This window comes from Anastrepha obliqua, chromosome 4 (genome assembly GCF_027943255.1).
Source record: "Anastrepha obliqua isolate idAnaObli1 chromosome 4, idAnaObli1_1.0, whole genome shotgun sequence".
Lineage (NCBI taxonomy): Eukaryota > Metazoa > Arthropoda > Insecta > Diptera > Tephritidae > Anastrepha > Anastrepha obliqua.
This window is the reverse complement of record NC_072895.1, coordinates 30,403,486-30,426,700: the sequence shown is the minus strand read 5'-3', so window position 1 is coordinate 30,426,700 and position 23,215 is coordinate 30,403,486. Positions and strand designations below refer to the sequence as shown.

The following is a 23,215-nucleotide window of genomic DNA, read 5'->3' as shown; positions in this document are numbered from 1 at the left end:
ACGTTACCGCAACTTTTGCAGATGACACGGCTATCCTAGCAGTTAGAGAAGTAATCGAGACTACAACGACGAAATTGCAATCAGCGGTGAGTTCTATTGCAAAATGGGCAAAAAAATGGCGTATCAAATTAAATAATTCAAAATCAGTGCACATTGTATTCGGCCTGAAAAAAAAAAACAATTTATAAGCCAGTCTACATAAACAGCGTAAATATACCGTACGTCAACGAGGCAAAATATCTTGGAATAACCCTTGATGCTAAACTGCGTTGGAGCTGGCATTGTTATTTAGCATCTTATTTCCTCTATTTTTTTTTTAATTTAACACGAGGTAGCTCAACGGGAAAATTGTTTGATTTGAATTGTGTGATTTCTTACGCCGAAAGTTTAATCAGCTGTTCGCAAAACTTGCCTGTTGTTACTGATTTTGCGTTTACGTAATTTTTTGATATTTTTCTCTTTGAGAGTGAATTCTTAGAAATTAAGTTACTGGCTAACTTTTACGATATTTGTTTAGAAAATAGGTCTGTTCATCTATTTTCTAAACAAATATCTTCGTTTCGTGCATAAAAATGGCTACGCTTTTATGTGACAGACTGTAAAATTCCACCAAGTATGCGTACTGAAATAACATACTAGGAAATTAAGTTAATTTACCTATGTACTTATGCATATAATTAAAATTTCAGGGAAAATTTACTGAATTTAACTTAAGTGCTTTGATTTTTCATTTTTTAATCACGAGTATTCTTTTTTTCCAATTGCAATATAGTTCTTTGCATTTCGTTGCATGATAAACAATAAACACTTGACCTTTTGCATAATGTGTATTTATTGTGTGAATATTATTTCTAGGACATATTTCAGTCTTCATTTTAAAAACAAAAGTAAAATATACGAGTATACATATACATACATACATATGTACGTAGATTCGATAAAAGGCTACACAACAGAAAAATCAAACAATTATGGCAATATCGTATAGTATTACACATACACATAGTTTTTTCCACTAAAATGCGCCTTATAAATAAATAATTTTATAATAACTAAATATTGCAGTTACACACTCATATACACACATACATATGTAAGTGTACATACATGCATATGCAATTTGCAATTACAAACAAGCAATGACAAGTACATTTACGTGTTTTCTTATTTATTAAATGTTTTCATTTCATGCTGCAAACTGCGTGTGCAGTAATGTTTTCACGCACTACTTGCACTTACATTTCTATAAAATATAAATTTTATTTATTTTTCATTTTGATTTAAAAAAAATCACATGCATCCCTAAAAATGCTTCAACTTAACTCGGTAACATTTTTTTTTGTTTTTTTTGTTTTTTAATCTTTATTTTCTTTAATCCTACTCCGCCGATTCATACCATATTTAATAACCCCACCCCCGCCATCATCTCTATTCATGCGCGCTAATCAGGCTGCGCGCATCCCACAGTGATAATTGCGATTGGGAGAGTCGATGTTGTCGCGCATGAAGTAATTTATATGGGTAGTAGGGTGGCTGGTGTGCCGGATACTGATGGAATGTGGCAATGGGCAGCGGTTGTGTAGGTTGCGGTTCTATAATTTGTTGTTGTGAAGCAGAAATTTTACGCGAAATTTTCGCTTCTTTCTTATTCGGTGACTTCTTCGAAGACTTAATGAAATTCGGTATGCGTGCAAGTAGGCCACAATAGTAGGGATCATCTTGTTTCTTACGTTGCTCAGATTTACTCTTCTGTGTTGGTGAGAGTATTGGCACTGATTGATTATAGGCTTCATAATCAGGCTGCAATGAAAGTGGTATAGTGATTATATATTATTAATAAAAGGGACTAGAATGTGTAAGTGTATAAACTATCACCTTTGTTTTCTAGGCGTAGAGGTTAGCATTACATACTTATGTACTTGTAGTTGCGGTGTACAAAACTTGACCTTAACCAGAGAGTACGTTTTTGATTTCCCAATATGCAACTTTATACTATGCGTGTGTGTGAAGGGGAGATTTGCGTTACGAGTATATGGGTGTGTACGTGAATGTAGTGTGTTTTTAGGGTGCAATTGGAAGTATACAAAAGATATGGTTTAATAACAAAATGTGCCAAGTATATATACAATACAAGTATATTAACAAGATTATAAAATTTAGCTCACATGCGTTAGTAATTTTGATGTAGGTTAATATGCGAGCACATACATATCGTCCCCCTCAACCCAGAAACGTGAATGTGTAGAAATGAAAATAATGGAAAATCAAGTTTGAACGTTTACTGACCCATGGAAATTAAAAGGTCTGGGTTCTGATATAAAAAATATACAATATATTTGTGGTTGCCTTGTACGCATGCATTCTAGGGTTTGGTAAAAAAAAGTGCATCTAATGGTTAATCAAGTCAACCCGTTAACTCAACATGGGAAAATTGGTATATTCATGCGTCTGGCATGAGGGGGTTGATATGCAAACTAAATGGTGGTTAAATTTCAAGGGCCGATGTTGAATGTGTACCACACCTAAACGTTAAGTTCTTTTCCGCATTTCATTTGACATTTTTCAATTTTAGACTAATTCAATTTGAATCATGGAAAGATACACAATCGAGCAACGCGTTAAAGTTATTCAGGCTTATTATGAAAACGGGCGTTCAAATCAAAATGCATATCGCGCACTTCGTTATTTTTTCGGTCAATTTAATCGTTCAAATGTGCGTACAATCGGAAAAGTTGTGCAAAAGTTTGAGCAAACCGGGTCTGTAGGAAATGTGAAAACACCAGTGCATGCTCGTACACTTCGTACTGCAGAAAATATTGCTGCTGTTCGCGATAGTGTGGTTGAAGAGCCGTCCACCTCAACTCGTCAACATTATGCATTTAGACTTGCATTTACACACTTACAAGGTGCAATTGACTCAAGAACTAAAGCCTCTTGACCATTTCAAGCGTCATCGATGGTCAGAATGGTGGCACGAAATGGCAACAATGAATGACCAATTTTCGAAGAAAATCATCTTCAGTGCTGAGGCACATTTTCACCTCAGTGGATTCGTCAATAAGCATAATTGCCGCATTTAGGCGAATGATAATCAAAGAGTGATTGCCGAAAAACCAATGCACCCACAAAGACTGACTGTTTGGTGCGGTTTATGGGCCGACGGCATCATTTTTTCCAAAATGAGGTCGGCTAGGCAGTTACTGTGAATAGTGTTCGCTATCGTGAGATGATAATGAACTTTTTATGGCCCGAATTGGAAGATATGGATGTGGAAACAATGGCTCTTTTGCTCGAAAAATTTGATGGCCGAATAATCTCACGTCCCGGCGATGTTAATTGACCGCCAAGATCATGTGATTTGACACCGTTGGACTTCTTTCTTTGGGGTTATTTGAAAGAACAGGTGTACATCGATAAGCCAGCAACAATTCAAGAGCTAAAGGATGAGATAATTCGGCACATGAACGGCATAGAACCTCAATTATGCCTTAGCGTCATCGAAAATTTGGACCATCGGATGGAGGTGTGCCGCCGAGACCGCGGCGGCCATTTGGCCGATATTTTGTTCCATACGTAATTGAGCCATACCAATATTATCATAATAAAGAAAAATGACAAAAATTTCTTAAAAAAGTTGTATTTTATTCAAAACCAACACCGGCCTTTGAAACTTAACCACCCTTTATATCAATACAACTTTCTCGTACACCAAATATTTCGAAAAAATCAAGTTTCTCAGAAAGTTGTTTTATTGAAAAGTTAAAAAAAGAGCTATAAAAAAATGTCTTCTTTATAACAAATGGGAAAAGTAACTCCAATCTGATCCCCCTTTAATTAACCAAGTGGAAAATTGCGTAACATTACTCTTCTGCTGGACAAGCCACTTTTAGCATTTTTTTCATATTTTTCAAACTCTCCCATCGTTTAAAGTCATATACATTTGCACATACATATAAGTAAACTAATGAATTTATGTGACCACTTTTTTTAAATATTTGTAAATTAAAGTGTTTTTCACTTACCTTTGGCACATATGGGCTTTCATCGAGAAATCCTGCATTGAATACACTGCGACGTCCTTTGCTCGACTGACTCGAATTATTCGAGTTATTTGAATTGTTCGAATCATCAGAAGCAGCAGGTGTGGGATAAATAAGACCAACCTGACTCTCAATGGTTGAGTATGGATCCTCGCTGCCCGCTGTTGGCACACGCATACCCATCGCATCCACCGATTTGGGTAGTGTCTGCAAGCGATTCTTCAGCATATCAATAGCGACTATATTTATGACCAGTATCCAAAGCGGGTTATTGATTAGATTATTATTGGATTTGACTAATGAAATGGCCGACAAGCATTGCCGTTCCAGACGTCTACTCTCCGGATAAGAGCGTGAGAATTCACGATTTATATTGGTCGTATATTTTCGCATGTCGAAGAGCTGTGCCAAAAAAGAAAAAAAAGCGTAATGATTTTTATTGAAAAAAGAAATGCTATAGCCAAGCGACTTACCTTAGCTGATGTGCCTGCCGTCAGCGCCATATTCGGCATTTGTAGTATATCCGCACCAATGACTGTCTCTTCGTTGGCCATCGAAGTGTTGTGCACAAAGACATTACTCTTCCCGTAACGTTTCACGAGTATATTACCAATATCGTCCATTTTAATTTTGAAACCTTCACCGACAGATTTTTTCGCAACTTTTGTATCGGCATCGCGCATCGGATTATCGAAACCGCTGAGACCGATTCTGTGTGATGGCAAGAAAAATGGGAAGGGAATATATTTAGGATTCCAAGTATTTTGAGATTTCTCCAACAATTCTCGGAATACTCACCTCACGCCATCGAAACCATTCTTCCCGCCATTTATGGTAATCACCGATGATCTGGCATATGCTTTGGCCACTCTTCGATTCTTCTCGAATACGATAACTTTTGCCCAAATTTCATCATCGATTTGTTCCCATTTGCTGAGCACTTCGTTGATGTGATCCTTGAAAGATACAAGCAGAGCAAATGGTCACTTAAAATTCAACTTTTGCTGAGACTTTGGTGCATATAAATTACAACATAAAAAAAAAATGGTTGGTACAATAAATTAATATATTTATATATTTTTTTTATCCTTGTTCACTCCGCTCGGGAGTGGCCCGATACGACTCTTCCATCGTACACGGTTCTGGGCTGTTGTTATTGCGTCGTCTCACGTGATGCCAGCATCTGCTAGTTCGCACATCATCGACCTTCGCCAAATGATCTTTGCCCGATCGCAGCCTCTGCTACCTTGTGGGCTCCTGTGCCATTCTCATTAATAATTACTGCTCTAAAAACTATGCAACATCATCATTTCACCTTGCACTATTTTCACCAAATCATACTCGTATGGTTTGTTTCGTACTATGCGTCCGAATGCTGGTCATAAGGAATGGTAATAATATTCTAAACAGGCTTAGGTCACTGGGACTCCTGCTGGGTACACTGCGACTAGTATGCCGCAGTAAAGAGGTTACCCGAAATTTATTTAGAACATTCTGATGCTGCTCCGAACATCATCTACCAATTGAGGCAGGCGTCGTAGATTACGGATCTTAACACCATAATCTGCATATAGGAATATTATTCAAACGAGTACCCTAGCAGGAGCTTACTGGAAGTCGAAAAAGGTATCTCATTGAACTTAAAGATGATATCCAGAAATAAGGCATCCACTGCATCCGTTGAAATTTCAACACGCCTTGACCAATATTCATCGACAGATAATCCCACCTAATTCTCGATCCACGAATGATGTAATCGGATACCAGTCACCATGCAATGCAGATGCAGAGTTTTAGCTACCATCAGACACGGGTTACATTAGTTCGATTATAGGAGGTTAAAGAACTAAGTATCTAGAATTGATCCCGACACTTTTCGTACAAATTCTGCTTGTGAGGTATCCACTCAAAACTATAACCATTTCTTCATTTGTCCTGATATTTTAACCTATCTAACAGCCACTACCCATTGATTCGTACCTCTCGAAATAGTAAGATTTTGTGCCGTTGAAAGATATGATATGATGATAACTAAAGCGCCAACAGTTTAAGACCGCCTTCCAATGTCTCAATCGAAGCAGGTTCCACTGGTCCGAGACGAGATATAAATTGTTCACCGAAACCACGACGCAGTAAATCCATTGTTTCACTGGCAGTGAAACAATTGTTTCATAAAGGTTATGGAGATCGCGGGCTTAAATTTCCGGCATCAAAAGATCGTTTATAGTTTGTTTTGGCGCGATAGCGTTCGCCAGCCTCGCCTTTGAAGAAATATGGGCCGATGATTGCTTCAGTTCATAGGTTGCTCCAAACGGTTGTTTTCAATGGATGTAATGGCTGTTCTTGAATGAGTTCGGGGTTTGTTGTTGTTGTTGTTGTAGCAGTAACTTTGCCCTGTCAGTGTAGTGTAATCACCGGTCGTCTTGGTCTAGCTCATCTAACGGCAGGCCCAGGAAACTTGCTGTTTCGATAGTTTGGGTCCAGAGGGAAAGAGGAGTTAGATAAGTGGGTTTGATGGGGCATGGGGCATGCGAAAAGGTGGTTAGTGTCGTGCGGGGTGCCTTCACATGCCAGACATATGTTGAGTGTGTCGGGGTCGATTCTGGATAGGTAGGAGTTTAACCTGCTACAGTATCCAGAACGTAATTGTGCCAAGGTTACGCGGGATTCTCGGGGAAGTTGGAGCTCTTCGTCTGCAATAGGTGGTGGTTAGACTCGGATGACGGCATTCGGGGGTCGGGAGCTTAAGAAGGTGGTAAGAGTCTCCCGATGAATGCCGTTAATTGACTGTCTGTACACTGTCCGATCCAGTAATTGTCAGTCTGTTTTGTCATTGTGACATGTCTGGAAGGTGGCTCAGGCTCAAGCAGGTGTCTGCATGGGTGGGACCTGCGGTAACACCCTAACAGGAACTGCTTGTTGAGCAGTGTATTATGCTCCTTTATACGGTGCATATGGGCCTCGTCGTGTAGATGTTGAAGTGGGGACATCAAAAGGTATCCTGTCGCAGTTCTAATGGCAGTGTTTTTACAAGTCTGTAGCTTCGTCCACTGCGAATCACTGGTTCCAGGCGACCTGACAGGCACAGCATAGTTTAAAACCGGTCAGCATATTGCCTTAAATGTCGACAGCAACATATCTTTGCCTTTGCCCCAAGTGCTGCCGGCAGCCGATTTGAGAACCTTGTTGCGATTTAGGACTTTAGTGGCAACAGCGGTTGTATGCGCTGAGAAGGAGAGCCAACTGTCGCCGACTTTTAGCTTAAGTTGCAGTTTGGCCTCCTTTGTCCAGGTTGTGAAGAGGGTCGCCGTGGACTTCGTGTAGATTCCTCGCAGTGAAGTAACGAGAAAGGCAGGCGAGGTAGTCGTTTACCTTGGCGCACAGGTCATCAATGTCATTGATCGACGCCGTTATCGGGTTCGGTTCTTCTTTCCTTCTGGGTCTTCGGAAAAACTTTTATTTACAGCCTCAATATTCTTTTCACTTCGGCCTGTACTTCGGTCGAGTATCAACCAATAATGTAAAATTATTCTCAATTTGCCGAATAGTGCGCTCGGTAGGACAATCACAGAGCGTCGATTTTCGTAATACAGTTGAACGATTTTTAAATGTTGTTGAGGCGTAAGTCTTTCCATGATGAAATGTCAATGAATACTGAAAAAATTATGTATTTAGTTTGACAGTAGTCACGCGTGATCTGTCGAAAAAACGCTATTCGAAAAAGTACCCCCAATCTGATCATCCTTTATAAAGCTTTGTTGAATTAAAAAAAGAGAATAAGGCTTGAATACGCAGAGCTCGAGGCTGATTGAAAAGTTTTGTTGGATTACTCGAGTGAAAGTTTAAAATTCCACGCCAGTTCAAGTTTTCGAATTACAATATTTAATAAGAGCGAGAGTACAGGTGTTCGTGACCTCCAATAATATCGAGAGCTGCGATTCCAACATATGCGACTAAGTTTAAAGGCAATAGAGTGAGTGAGTTGGCTTCATGGCCGCACTCTTTTTAATAAAGTAACTTCAGCCATCTAGAAAATTGACAAGGCAAACTCATCTTGGCTCTGGCAGCTGACTTTGTGCCTTTATAATATCAGGCAAGAAATCTACTGACGTATAGCTAACAAGTACTATTTTCAATCGACAAAATGTTGAATGCCATTGCGGATATATTCGACCGACATGGCTTATATGGTAATTAAAAAAATTGGGCATATCAACGACACAAGCAAGTAAAATAGGAAATAATTTCCTACACAAGGCAAAACTTGTCTTTGTTCTTTCGTAGGAATGAAATTCCCTTGCCTTTTTTTCATATATACTCAATAATTTATATTATATTTCTAAAAAACTTACAATCTAGTGCTGGGTAGGAGTTTGTTAAGTGTTTCCTTTTTTCAGCAGCTTTTCTTTCTACTTGAAGTAGTTACTTACCCTAAAGAGTTTCTCCTTGTTATACCAAACATCCTCTTCCTCTTCGACATTTGGTATCATGTCCAGATTGTCGAGGGAACGCGAAATAATTTTCCGACGCGAAATCATTTTGTTAACGTTTTGTTGTTGTGAACTACGTTTGCGTGTTGGCAGTATTTTGTGGCCGTTTGTGAAAGCCGAAGCTTTTCAGTCTTTTCGAGGAAGAAAAAATAGAGTCACAATGTGTCTGTAAGAAAAAAGAAAATAAAAGTTGAACAAAACATTAGTTTTTGTTGAAAAAAGTACAACAGAAATTATAAAATAATAATAACAACATCATAACAATTTTAAGTGAATACCATAACTTATTATACAATAATGAGCTAAGAAGCTCGTACTTTTCGGAGGCCGGTGAACCATTTTTTGAGAGTATCCATTTAAGAGTACCCAGGAGAGGGTTTCGGTTAACGAAAGGCACTTCCTTACATATTCTGAGGCCTCGGTAGTCTAGCGTAATGGAGCGCGTATAGGTCAAAATAAAGTACTTCATCACTCAACCCAATGGTTCCTCAAACACAAAAATGGATGATTTATTTTGCGCCACATTTATAAAACACCGGCTGTATAGCAAAGTGATTTGTGCGCGTTTATCATTCGGCCCCCCCTGGAGCACTTATTGAAGCTTATTAAGAAAAAAAAATAAGAAAAAAATCGGTTTTTTGAAAATTCTAACTGTATATAACCCCCTAAGAAAATGAAACACCAAATTATAGAAAAAAGTTTGAAACGCCGCTGGTGCATTTTTTTTCATAAAAACAATCTGCTTTTCAGAATCGGCTTAAAGTTGTAGGCTTGTAGCGTAAGAGTGTGTGTGTAACATAAGAAGTGTGCCTCTCAACGCGCCAAATTACTTATAAGTATGCACATGAGTGGTTCCATGTCATGAAAATTGGTTAAGTTTTTTTCGTGATTAAACTGAAACAATTTTGAAAAAAGTTTAAAATTTTTGGATTTTTTCAATGTTAGGGGGTTTTAAAGTGAAGCATCTGCGATTTCTTTTGGTATTTTTATAAATATTTTTTGTTTTTTTTTTTCACTTTTTGGAGATAAAAAACACTTAAACACTAATTTTGTTTTGGGAAAATTTTTTTTTGTTTCGTAAAAACTTTTAAGAACATTTATTTTGGTGATTATAAAAAATCAGAGTGTGAAGGTTTTTCAAAAATTCCAACAAAAATTTTTCTCAAAAAATTTTGAGATTTTTTCAATGTTGAAAATTTTGGAATAGGGGTTTTTAAACTGAAACATCTGCGATTCTTTCTGATATTTTTTATTTTTTAATATTTTTTTTTACGTTTTTGGAGATAAAATACAATTTAACACAAATTTTGTTTTGGGGGAAAATTATATTTTTTTTGTTAAAAATTTTTGAGAAAATTGTTTTTGCTGATTATAAAAAATCAGAATGTGAAGGTTTTTCAAAAATTCCAAAAAAAAATTTCTCAAAAAAAGTTGAGATTTTTTTAATGTTGAAAATTTTGGAATAGGGATTTTTAAAGTGAAACATATTCGATTCTTTTTGATATTTTTATAAATTTTTGTTTTTTTTTCACTTTTTGGAGATAAAATACACTTTAACACTAATTTTGTTTTGGGGGAAAATTATATTTTTCTCCTAAAAATTTTTGAAAAAATTTTTTTTTGGTGATTATAAAATATCAGAGTGGGAAGGTTTTTCAAAAACTTCAAAAAAATTTTTTCTCAACAAATTTTGAGATTTTTTTAATGCTGAAAAGTTTGGAATAGGGGTTTGTAAAGTGAAATATCTGCGATTCTTTCTGATATTTTTATATTTTAATATTTTTTTTACTTTTTGGGCATAAAATACACTTTAACACTACTTTTGTTTCGGGAAAAAATTATATTTTTTTTGTGAAACATTTTTGAGAATTTTGTTTTTTGGATTTTTTGAAAAACTTCCAATTTTCCTGATTTTTTTTTAACAATTTTTTCTTTTTGTTCAGAGAGATTATGAGACTATGCACAGTAATCCCTAAAAGTTTCATAGCGGGTTTTACGCCGATACTGTAACCGCCCATTACGTGCAATTTTGGTTTTGTCGATTCCATTCCGACATTTTTGATATTAAAGATGCACCTCGCACACGCAGATCCGTCGTCGAAAATGTCGATAAATCACAGAAATAATCTAAGTTGACCGGCAGGTTAGTAGTCGTAGCATCGCCCAGGAGCTAAAGATCGACTATAAAATATTTTGAAGCTATTGGCGCAAAAATGTTACGCAAAAATAATGAATTTCTTTTACTCAAACTAATATTTGGCAATATTTGAAAAAAAAAAAAATCAGAAAATGTCTCAAGCCCACGGCAGTTGCTTTTGAATGTTCAACTTGTCATATTCTAAATGTCTAATTAATTTTACAAACAACGCGTAGGCGTTTACACACTTGCAATTCGCGCTAAAATAATATAAGGAATATATTTAATCTTTCTTCTTCTTCTTCTTAATTCACACTTCATCTTTCACTTTGGTACAATTTTCGTTTCCCTTTTTTCTCGAGCAAAAAATGAAAGTTCTGCACTATTTAGCCATGCGCCAAAGCATAGATACAACGAAAATATGTATTGAGGTCATATTTCATCTCGGTTGAATTCATTTGGGAAACACAAATATTTACTTAAACCAGTTAATTGTGTCAATCGAAAATGTATAAGAATCCAAGAAGCATTAGTAAGCGCAAAACACGTGTAGAAACACCTACACTGAGCATGGAAAAAAACTAGGAAAATGAATAAGTCAAAAATTCAAAAAAAAAAAAAAATAAAAAATAAAAAACCACCGTAAATTCATTCCTCACATCAACCATGAGCGTACGATGTGCCGCAACAAATGGCAACGTTAGTGGCAACGGCATAAATGCATTAAATTACAAAACTTATGACTGTCGCATCGCCAACCAACAATTTGGGTTATTGAACTCAATTTTGTGCTTGTGGTTTTTTTTGTGTGAATTCTACCAGTTATGCGTTGCATTACATAAAAAGTTGGCTGTTGACTTTGTGCTAAAAATAACCAATTAGTTGGAAAAAATGCAAAAATATGGGAATACACAAGCGGCAATTTGGCGCTTGAGCCTTTTGTTTGCGGGCGCGCGCGCAGACCGATCGACACAGGCATGAGAACTGTAACAATTCTGTCAGGCGTTTATGTCTTGGCATATTAATCAAAAACTTGTTCACGCCAAACAATGCCAGCTGGCGAAGGTGTTTGTGGCATGGCAATTGATGGCACCGAAGCAGCCAGTTCATGCACTTGAATGCAGCCAATTGCGCGAGAAGGAAATGGTTAAAATGCAAAAACTTCTTATTTTTATTACTTCTTTCTCGTAAACGTTTGTGTGAAAGTCAGCTGTGGAATTCCATTCTTGGCGCTATCTTTCTTTGCAAGTGCGTGCGTGAGTGCATGTGTATTGTCGTATTACGTGCTCGGCATGATGGACGACTGTCATATTAACTGTAATCTCAAATCAGTAAACATCTACAATCGCAACCGCTTATCATTCAATTTGGCTTTTTAGCATTGCAGCTACTTACTACTCGTACTATGGTGGCAGTGTCGGCGTTAAAAGACCATGGAATGATCCCTGCATTACTTATGTATCTAGAAATTCGAGTGCATTCAAAAACAGATTTATGTAACTGATTCTGGTAAAGTAATAAGAGCCTGGCATTGTTGTATCAAAATTTATTATATAATTTGAATGCAAGTTCGCTACTTGAGTCTTTTGTTAAGCACAAACAAAGGTTGAATATTTTTATTTGCATACTAATTTATATTCTTGCTCTGTCAATAAAATGCCATAAATTATATAATTATCAATTGCCACAAATTGCAATACCAAACCGTACTTGGCACCATGCGCTGGAACTTGTTATTCCACGCCTTCCAAAACGAGTTTCCCATGCAGAAGCCAGACATGTACGCTGGCTGCTTAAATGGTTCTAATGCAAATATACATAAAATATAAAAGTTTTAATTTATAATTTATAAAAATCTAAAATCAGGTTTTATTATACATTTTCTAAGTAGAAATTGGCCGAGCAAAATATTCAAATTCCGGCAAAAGACTGGCGTACATTTTTTAATATGCATGAAAAGATTAGAATTTGTTTGAAATACTCGTCGATAGAAAAGGAAAAAGTTACAATAATAACTTCAATCTCTTATTTTTCAAGTATGTTATGCAATATGGACAATAAAATAAGTCCGCTATATTCTTACTAGTTTTGGCCATTTCACTTTTATTATTTATTGTCTATGAAATAGGAAAAAAATTAAAAATAAATAATTGGCCCCTACACTTCTATTAAATGTTTGGCCAAGCTCCTCTTCCTATTTCTAGTGTGCGTCTTGTTGTTGTTTCACAAATAGAAAGATCTACAGTTTTAAGCTGACTACGAACAGCAAATGGCTTTTTATGAGGAGCCTTTTTTCATTACAGAAATTCACTCGGAGATTTGCCATTGCCTGCCGCTGTTAGAAACAACTTTTGCTACCATTTTGCTTGTTTCATGCACGGAGATTCGAATCTACGCATTTCCGAATGGTTGTCACGCACCAATCCATCGGATACGGTCGCCGCTAAAATTTTATAAAAGTTTTTTTTATTATACAACAAACACCATGTAAATAGTTTTTTTCAACTTTGTGCAAAAATTATGAAAATTCTGCAAATTTTTACCGAAATTTCAAACTTTTCAGCAGAAATAATTTTGGAATAATTTTTGGTATGCAATTTTATAGGCCACCCAAGGTTCAATTTGCAGTGGCCATTTACTGCCGAACCAAAAAAAATTGTGCTTTGTAAAAAAGTACTTTGTATGAAAGACAATTTGTGACACTGTAAGCACGAAGAAAAAATAAATAAAGTGAGAATGAGAGAGAGAGAGAGAAAAAAATAATATATAACTCATGTACAATTTGGAGAGAATACAAATAGACAAAATTTACAAAAAACGCAGAAGGGTCGACCGGTGTAGGTAAACGTCGGACACAAACCGTGGCAACAACGCGCACTACTCCGAGCGTTTATTACCCGCACAAGCGCAGCGATTCCAGGACCGCAGCAACGGCACAAATAACCGCAAGGCAATACCAATAAATCCGACGCCGGAATGGAAAGCACTTTATAGTACGAAAAAGCACTAGCCAGGAAAGGGAAATAAGCGCCAAAAAGAAGGCACCAAAAATATGTTTCCTACAAGTTTGCACCAACAAACAAGCGCCAATTATTTCTCACTAAAAATTAGCAACCACAAGGAAAAATTCAGGATAAATAGTCTAAATCAGGGCTTCTTAAACTTTTTTATATAGCGACCCCCTTCAAGCTTAGGAAATTTTAAATGACCCCCTCCTCCATATAATGAAATATATATTAACCGTAGATGTAGATGTAATATCGCACTATTTTACAATGTAAATAAAATAAAGACTAAAGAATACGTACCCATTCATTTCACATATATATAATTGGAAACGTTGACGGGATATCGGTCGTAATAAAACACAATAAATAGAATGACATAAAACTATATATATATTTATTCAATAGAAAAAATAAACTGGCTGAAGTCCCAAAAATTTTCGGTTATGCAGTGGCCAGCACAAAGCCCTCACATGAACCCCATTGAGAATTTGTGGATTCTCGTAAAACAAAAGCTCGTACACTATAAAAACCCGCCAAAAGGGATGAATGAGGTCTGGGAGCGAGTCCAGGATGTGTGGTACTCCATTTCGCCACAAACTGTGGCTAAATATACAGAAAGTATGCCAAACCGTATAAAGGCATTAAAAAAACCGAAGGGGCTTTGGACGAAATATTAAAATAATTTGTTTTTTGTACTTTTTTTTATAAATAAATAAGCGGTGCATAATTGGAACATTTGTGTTTTTATTTTCAGCTCTTGAGTAGTTGTTGTTGTTAGATTTTAACCGTTATGGGCTCATTTGAAAGCTTACACACTAATTATATAATACATGTACAATTGGATTCAAATAAACAAGCTTGTTTGCGTAGATATGGTACTAAACGTAACTTATGTTATTTATAATATATTCCATTTTTGCACCTCATCAATGTCGAACGTTTAGTTGAAAATCGAGGAGCGCGTTGTATTTATTACAATATTTTAATTGCTACTTCCATATTTTCATTTATAGGCCCTACACAACAGTTTTGCATTGCCACTTTTTTCCAAAAATAGTTATAATAAAACTACAATAGTAATATATTTTGTATGATTTTTATTTGTATTTATATTTGAACGTAGTGTGTATACTAATTTTAAAATTTTATTTATAATGATTGAAAAGTATCAGATCTTTGCGACCCCCCTGGGGGTCGCGACCCACAGTTTAAGAAGCCCTGGTCTAAAGTGTATCTAAGATATATATAAGGTATATATCTCTCTCTTTCCTTTTCCTCTACGTTCTTTTTGTTTTTCTCTCGCGGAACCAAAATGCCCAAAACGTTGCATTGCCTTGAAATTTTCCTCTCCATTCTCGCTCGTCCATCGACGCCTAAGAAGTTTCACTTCAAAAAAGGTCAAAAATAAACAATACTTTGTAGCCACTTGCAACCTGCACTTACTAAAATTGAATGAGCTATAAATTATATATAAAAATTATTCCACAAATTCTGATTAAAAAGTTTGAAATTTTGTAGCTAGCTTCCAGAATTTTCATAATTTTTGCACAACAATTTTTGTTGCATAAGAACTTAAATTTTTATAAAAAATTAATAGCTATCAAATAAACAAAAGTAAAATAGCCAAAATTGCTCAAAAATGTCGCACCCCTTTTTATTGTCTCAGCGTCATGTCATTACCCGCAAACGACCTCACTCCAAGCAGCCGCCAGTTACACGAACATTGATTTGATAGTCATTATTTAGCTTCATCAGCAGCTTAGTTCTAACCATAGAACTCTTAAATAATGGCACATCTACATTTATAATTTGCTCAAAATTTAGTTCGAAAATATTTTCGTAGGTAAGATAAGCAAAAAATATTCACAGTTAATTCCTACTTGAGCTGAAGCGGGCGCAGCAGCCACGAGTTTACAAATAAATTACAATTTATAAATTACTTGCCAAGACAAGCACGCCAAATATTATTTTTTGAAATGTTTTTGCCTGTCTGTATGCACGTAAATGTGTGCCTTAAAAATCTGCGTTCTGTGTGTGGGCTGCTGGCGGCATACATATAAGCGAATGATGAGGTCAGCGGTCTAAGCTTCTTCAGTGCTAATATTTGCTTGAATTTCGGTGTGTGATTGGCTAAGTTTTGACAACTAAGTTGAATTGGCTAAGTCGCTTGTGCTTATTTTTAAATATAAAATTGGGTATACTGAAATTTGGTAAGATTTTATTAATTTTAGAGCTTTTGGAAATAGCGGTAAAAAGCCGCTAAATATCCATTCATCCTAATTTTTCTTTTTAAAATTTGAGATCTAAGAAGCCACTTATTTTATAAGGATAAGCTCGCGGCAAACCGGTACCACCTCTAAATTTCAAACGGTTTCGACTATTTGGCCTTTTTTGTGAATGCCATTGTGTTTTTTTTTTTATAAAACTAAAATCATATAAATCCAAGTTTCAAACTTTAGGTATACATAAATTATTGTATTATATTATCTTCATATTTTTCGTTTTCTTCTTTATATGTTTCACTGAGTTCCTTTAGCCTAATCTGGGCTCAACAACAACAACAATGCACTCTTTACAGTTTAATCCGCTATGAACTATTTTACGTTCATCATTATGTGTACTCTTCTCCAGACCACTCCATACTTTGCGTGGAAAGAATATCTGCTTACATTATACCCAAAGTCCTCAAGTCAATTTTTTTTTTTTGTCGGGACAGACTAGCAAGTAAAGCACTCAGACATAATTAAGCCTATTGTACTGTACTCGGATTCGCTTTATAATTTTCTTTAAATCTACTAGACCTCCGAAGAAATCTGAATAGATTTTGTGGTGCCCAGGAGCCAAGGTGGTCGCTTCTTAACACATCAGTGCCAAAGATCTCAAGCCTGATTCGAGTGAAGGCTGGGCAGATGCACAGAAAGTGGTCCGCCGTCTCATCCTCCTCCCACATGCTGAGCAGAATGCACTGTCTGAGACACCCACCTTTTCCATGTGCTTTGCCCATAGAAAGTGGTCCGTCATCAGTTCAATCAGCCTCCTACAGTCACCTGTAGGAACTGCGACAGTCGGTCGGACATAACAGGTAACATCAATTTTGTCCATCTGCAGCCTCCCTCAGCCTGCCAAGCTCACTTGTGGGTTGTAGTAGCACATTTGCTAACCTTGGCTTTGATGGCTGTAGAAGGGAGTGGCAGAATGGGCTCTGAGGCCAACTTCTTTGGCTCCGGGCCATTCTAGCTAAGAAGTCAGAGATCTCGTTACCCGCGATACCCACATGTCTCGGGTCTCAGGTTAGCATTAGGCTATTATGTCTATGACATAGTTCAGCCTGGATCTATTAGTATCTTATATTTTTTTGGCATCTTCTCGTCTACTAATATTTCCGTCCATTCTTATCTAACAATTAAATACATTCGCCTTGAGGATTTTTTAGGAATTTCTTAAAGTAATTAGCTGTAAGAATTTTTGGAATGCGCGATTACTTGTAGTTAGTTAAGTAGTGCATTTAAATTCGATTTGAACAAGTTTACGTGCAGTTTAGTACTCCGCTCATAGAATGCAACTCATAAACACTTGCACTCACACTTGTGCAGTGAGGCGACCATGTTAGGCAAGTCAAACTATGCAGTTATTTGTGGCTTGTGCGCTTGAAAACTGGTTTTTGTCAGTCTTGTCAGCTTGTTGGCTATTGACACGACTGAAATAGGTGGGGTTGGTTGCTCCCACTGACACACTTTGCTATTGAACTAATTAACTAGCCAGTATGTTTGTACAGGCTAGAAGAGCACTTATGTATATATGTACAGTGTTTGATAGAAAAATACGGCCGACAAAAATATTATTTTATTTTTGACAATTTTTTTTTCGCTGAGGTTTCAGTGAAAGCTTTTTTCGTACAAAATATATGCACAAATTCTTTTTATACGGAAGAAAAATGCCTACAACAAAAAAAATTAGAAATAAAAAAAAAATCAAATTATTATATTTTTTAAAAACTTGAACTTTGTTTTTTGTTTTTTGAGCTCAATAAAATTAAAAAAAAACCTTATTTGTCAAAAAACTCTCCTCGTTTTGGAAATTACAGTTTTTTGGTCCAAAGTGGAGTTGTTTTTTGGAAATTTAGAGTTATTTGAAAAAAAAAATCTATCAACTTTTTATAAAAAGTTTCCGTTTACACGAAGACAATTAATGGGCTTAACTGTCATTTTGGCAATTGGTTTATTTTAAGCTTATTTTTTCTCATTTCTATAAGATTTGTGCGCTTTGGCATTCCAATGTCATTTAGTCGGTTAGTGTAACATAATGTACAAACACACAAATACATGTAAATGTATATTTTTTACACACACATGTTTTCAAAGGGCAAATCCACTTTGCATTCAAGGCAATTCAATTTAAAGAGTTGCTTTTTTTTATCTTATCTATTTGCAAGTTTATTTTCATCGATTAACTCGCTAGCCATTGTTGCTCCAGTTAAAGACAGAAATAAGCAACGCACTTTTGCTCCGATTACGTGCGACGCACACAAACCAATTTTAAACAACATAATAATTCAATCCAATACACTTTTTTGTGCGCCAGCCAATGCCGCTATTCAAATTTTTTACTCAGTAAAATTTTGCCTGGTTTGAGTTTATTTGATACGCCTAGAAAATCACTCCCTTTTTCACATATTTTACATACACACCTTACTTACATAGGCATATATGTATATATTTAAGTATACATGTACGTACATACTATATAAGTTTGTATTAAGCATGCATGCATTCTCTCGACAACACCTTAGGCGTTCTTAAAAAGTTAAATAACTACTGTTGTTGGTTTATAAATGCACGAAATTTGTTAGAAATCTAATTTGACTCGTGCTGACCCACAATTTGTGTGCCCATCAGTAGCAGCAAATGTAGACAAATTAGCTGCCATTCAAAGAGAATGTCGTGAGTTGCGCAGAATTTCAAATAAATTTTTAAACTCATACAAGTCTTTGAGAGTTCATTTTTACTGTAGTATTCTTATATGAGAGTCTTCTTTGTGCATTTGGAATAATGGATTCCATTGGTTTGGCTTAAGCCACATAAACTGGATACAAAAGTATAATCACATTGCTGTTCATTGCAGAAATGAAAATGCTAAAGGAATTTATGCGTTTAAAATATTTTAGAGTGAGTAGAAAAAAATCTGTTGGAAATTTGAAGGAAACCGAAATTGTTGCCATGATAAATATCGGCTAAATCTAGTGGCTTGTCGTAGTGAAAGGGTTAATGCTGATGCATATAAAATAGGATCACACAAAGAGTGTGCAAATAAGTTAGTCATTAAGGAATTTTTATTAAATCGGTTTGTAAAAATATCGATCATACTTGCTAAAATCAATGGTTTCTTAGTTGTTTTAAGTTACGTTAAACTAGTAAATTAATAAATGTCTTAAGTTAAGTTTGGTTCAGTGAAGTTAAATAGAGAAAGTATAGAAAAGAAAAATAAGTTAAGTTTGCTTAAGTTGGGTTAAGTAAAGTAAATTATATTTAAATATTTACCAATTTTTCCTTGAGTAAAGTTAAGTCAAGTTTGGTTAAGTTAAGTTACGTCAAGTTTGGTTAAGTTAAGTTAAGTCAAGTTTGGTTAAGTAAAGTTAAGTTAAGTTAAATAAAGTTTGGTTGAGTCAAGTTAAGTAAATTATATTATATTTAAATATTTATCAACTTTTCCTTAAGTAAACTTAAATCAAGTTTGGTTAAGTTAAATTAATATAAGTTAAGTAAAGTTTGGTTGAGCTAAGTTAAGTTAAGCTAATTCAAATAAGTCAAGTTAAGTTTGGTTAAGTAAAGTTAAGTAAACCAAAGTATTTTACATATATACCATTTCGGCTTTAAGTAAAGTTAAGTAAAGTTAAGTTTGGTTAAGTTAAGTAAAGAAGGTATATTTATATATTTACCAACTTAACTTTAAGTAAAGTTAAGTTAAGATTGTTTAAGTTGAGTTAAGTAAAGTAAATTATATTTAAATATTTACCGATTTTTCCTTAAGTAAAATTAAGTCAAGTTTGGTTAAGTAAAGTTAGGTTGGGTTAAGTCAAGTTTGGTTAAGTAAAGTTAAGTTAAGTTATGTTTGGTTTCGTTAAGTTAAGAAAAGGAAATTATACTTAAATATTTAACAATTTTTCCTTAAGTAAAGTTCAGTCATGTTTGGTTAAATTAAGTTAAGTTAAACAATTTGGCTTTAAGTAAAGTTAACTTTGGTTAAGTTAAGTAAAGAAAGTATATTTACATCTTTACCAATTAGGCTTTAAGTTAAGTTTGCTTAAGTTCAGTTAAAAAAGTAAATCAAAGTCAAGTTTGGATAAGTTGAGTTAAGTAAATCAAAGTATATTTACATATATACCAATTTTGCCTTAAGTAAAGTTTTGTTAAGTTAAATTAAGTAAAGTAAAGTTACGTTAACTTTGGTTAAGTTAAGTTAAGTCGAGGAAAGTTATGTTAAGTTAAGATAAGTTGCGTCGATAAATGCTATGTTAAGTAAAGTTAATAGGTTTATGAATAAGTTCGTGCGGTTTTTTTTCGAAATTTGAATTTCGGATCATTCCCATGGCTTTTAAACGTTTGGAAATGGTTGATTGATCAACTCCCAAAGTTTTTGCAACCTCTTCTTGCGTTTGAGCCGGATCTTGATCGAGCAATTCCTCCAATTCGGTATCCATGAACTTTGGCGGCGCGGCCAAAATCACCACTTTTAAAGCGTGCAAACCACTTCTGGCACGTTCGCTCAGCTAGAGCATGCTCACCATAAACTTCCACCAAGATACGATGACTTTCGGCTGCTTTTTTCTTCATATTAAAATAATGAAGAAGAATTCCCCGCAAAAACACATTATTTGGCACGAAATTCGACATTTTCAAGTGTGGTAAAAATATTGTTGTTTACGCTTCAAATAAAAAACTTATACTGACGTTTGTGCCTTACGACAGTAGCTCTCCAATGAATGTTTGGAAATGTGGATCGATGGAATAATAATCAAGTTACGCCATCTGTTGTAAAACCGCACGAACTTATCCATAGACCTATTAAGTTAAGATAAGTAGAGCTAAGATAAGTTAAGTTAATTTCCGTTACGTTCGGCTAAATTCAGTTCAGTTAGGTTAGATAAAGTTGGTATTATAAACTTCCAAATTCCTGGTAGATCATGTGGTGCAAATTAACTCAAATGCTTTATCGGTTAAAATTAGTAATCGAATTGGTAAACAAATAAATAATTGGCGCGTACATTTCAGTTAGGTGTTTGGCCGAGCTCCTCCTCCTATTTGTGGCGTGCGTTTTGATGTTGTCTCCGAACGGCAACTTGTTTTTTTTGAGGAGCTTTTTGCATGGCAGAAATATACTGAAAGGTTTGCCATTGCTTGCCGGAAAAATTCTCCGGGCGAGACAAATTTTGTAAAAGAATTTATAAACCAAATAAGGCATCTTCTTCTATTCAACGTCTAGCACTTGGAATTCCTGTATATTCTAGATAGCATTTAACTGTGACTTTAAGCTTCACATATATGGATGATGGCGCATTTGTACGTAAATTGCCAGGATGGATCGAAAATTATTTTCGTATTTCGCCAAGCATTTTATACTGGGTTTGAGCAAGGCATACATTTTTTATAGCATATTCTCTGAAAAAACATATGTCTAAGCAGTGGCGAATGATATTCAACATTTTATAACTAATTATGATATTTTTATGAATTCAGTAGATGAACTCAGCCTAAGCTAGGTTAGGATAAGCGGCTGTCATCCGACACACTTTTGGCTGCATAGTCCATAGCAAAACCAGCTGCTAATTAATTTCGTTGCACTTTACTTAATTTTAAAGGCATATGCATGATAAAGTATTCAACGGCTTGGAAACGGCCAAGTCATACTTTTATTATTATTATTATACAGATTCGAAAATTTAATATCAGGCTTTAGTCAAAATTATATTATTTCTCTTTATCCGAGTGCAGCCTTACATTTCACACTCACCCACAGGTATGCGTATGTTTTAATAAAAAATAAAATAAATAGTTTTACAAGGTTAAAACAATTTAAATGAATGAAATAGACCAACATATTAATACCATTTCTGACACAATTCCACCGCAAACAGACCCTGTTTTGCATTTCTATGTGTAGCACATTTTTGTGTTTGTGCTTATAGCACACCCTTACCAGTATTGAAACATAACCTTGCTGCATATCTACAAAAGCCACTGTTCGGCCAGTCGGTCTGGCGGGTACACACAGCACGCAACTAATCAATAAACGCACGCGTATTACGCAGCCAAACCGGCAGAAATGACCCACAGCTATGCTTGCAAAAACAACTACAAAACAGGCAGGCATTGACAGCAGTGTTGTTATTTAGTGAGTTTGTTGTGTTGGCTGCCTTACACTTGTCCCATGAAATAAAAAAATTTGAAGGGAATACAAAAATGTAGGCGTAAAATTTGTATGCAATGCAGTGCAAGGAGGCGATGTTGCGCATGCGCAATGTGACATTGATTTTTTATGTGTATTCAATTGAATAGAGTTTCTCTAATGGTGTTGGACATTTTATTTTAGGACTTTGTGTTTTGGTCTAAGGCATTTTTTGAAGCGATTTCTTTTGCTTATTTTCGATGAAAATGCACTCTGTGCTTACAAAGTTTGAGGAAATATGGAAAATTGATGAGTTCTAAAAGTGTATACTATATTTTTATGTGTTAGAACACGTGCTTTGGTGTATGTATGTATATATGGTCACACACATAACAAATGGAATGCAGGCATACATTTACTTAGAGTGTGAATGAAATGAAAGACTTAAGGCACAAACTTGCGACGCTATTGAGGAATTTCAAAAAGCACTTCAGGCTGCCTATTTGTTATATAAAATGCAGGATGTATAAGATCTTGTCACATTTATGTAATTAAATTTATAGCCAAAAGATATATGAAATATTCTGTACTAACACTGAGTTACCGCTTCTTGAAATACTTCCATGAAAAAAAAGTGCCTTAAATAATTGTAGCACAGGAACTAATTGACAAGTTGTAGCTACTTATTTGTTTTGCATTTAATTTTATTAATTCTTTTTATGAGATTAGAGTTTACTTTCCTACAATAACCATATAAACTTTGGGCAAATTAAAAAAATTAAAAAAAAAATTCAAGAAATTTTTATCGGAATTTTTTGCAAAATTTCGGGAGTGCAGTTTTATAGCCAATTGAATTTTAACATAACAAATTTCGTGCAATAAAATTGCGCTGGTTTTTTTGATTCTTTTTGCAGGTGGTTTTCTGTATTTTCTCCATACAACGAAGGCCCGTCAGCAAAAAAAAATTTTTTAATTCCCAAAAGTCAACCCGATTTCTGAGCCACTTCAAATCTGAAGTTTGTTAGGTCCACTAAAGTTTGTTGGGACATAAAGCTGCATATTTGAAATTTCCCAAAATTTGAAAAACAGTGTGAAATTTTGATTAAAATTTATTTATTTTTGTTTTTAGATTTGCACAAAGTTTGAAACTTGACTTTA

At 35.2% G+C, this 23,215-nt stretch overlaps 1 protein-coding gene across 1 annotated transcript in view; it reads right to left on the bottom strand.

Moving 5' to 3' along the window:
* Positions 1-793: 793 nt before the first annotated feature.
* LOC129245760 (uncharacterized) overlaps positions 794-23,215 on the bottom strand; it is a 95,433-nt gene continuing 73,011 nt past the window's right edge. The window contains exons 2-6 of the mRNA XM_054884131.1: positions 8,471-8,696; positions 4,839-4,996; positions 4,514-4,751; positions 4,023-4,442; positions 794-1,800 (exon numbers count right to left, since the gene is read on the bottom strand). Of these exons, the coding sequence (XP_054740106.1) occupies positions 1,429-1,800; positions 4,023-4,442; positions 4,514-4,751; positions 4,839-4,996; positions 8,471-8,578 (1,296 nt within the window). The 5' untranslated portion in view covers positions 8,579-8,696 and the 3' untranslated portion in view covers positions 794-1,428. The remainder of the gene's footprint in view (positions 1,801-4,022; positions 4,443-4,513; positions 4,752-4,838; positions 4,997-8,470; positions 8,697-23,215) is intronic.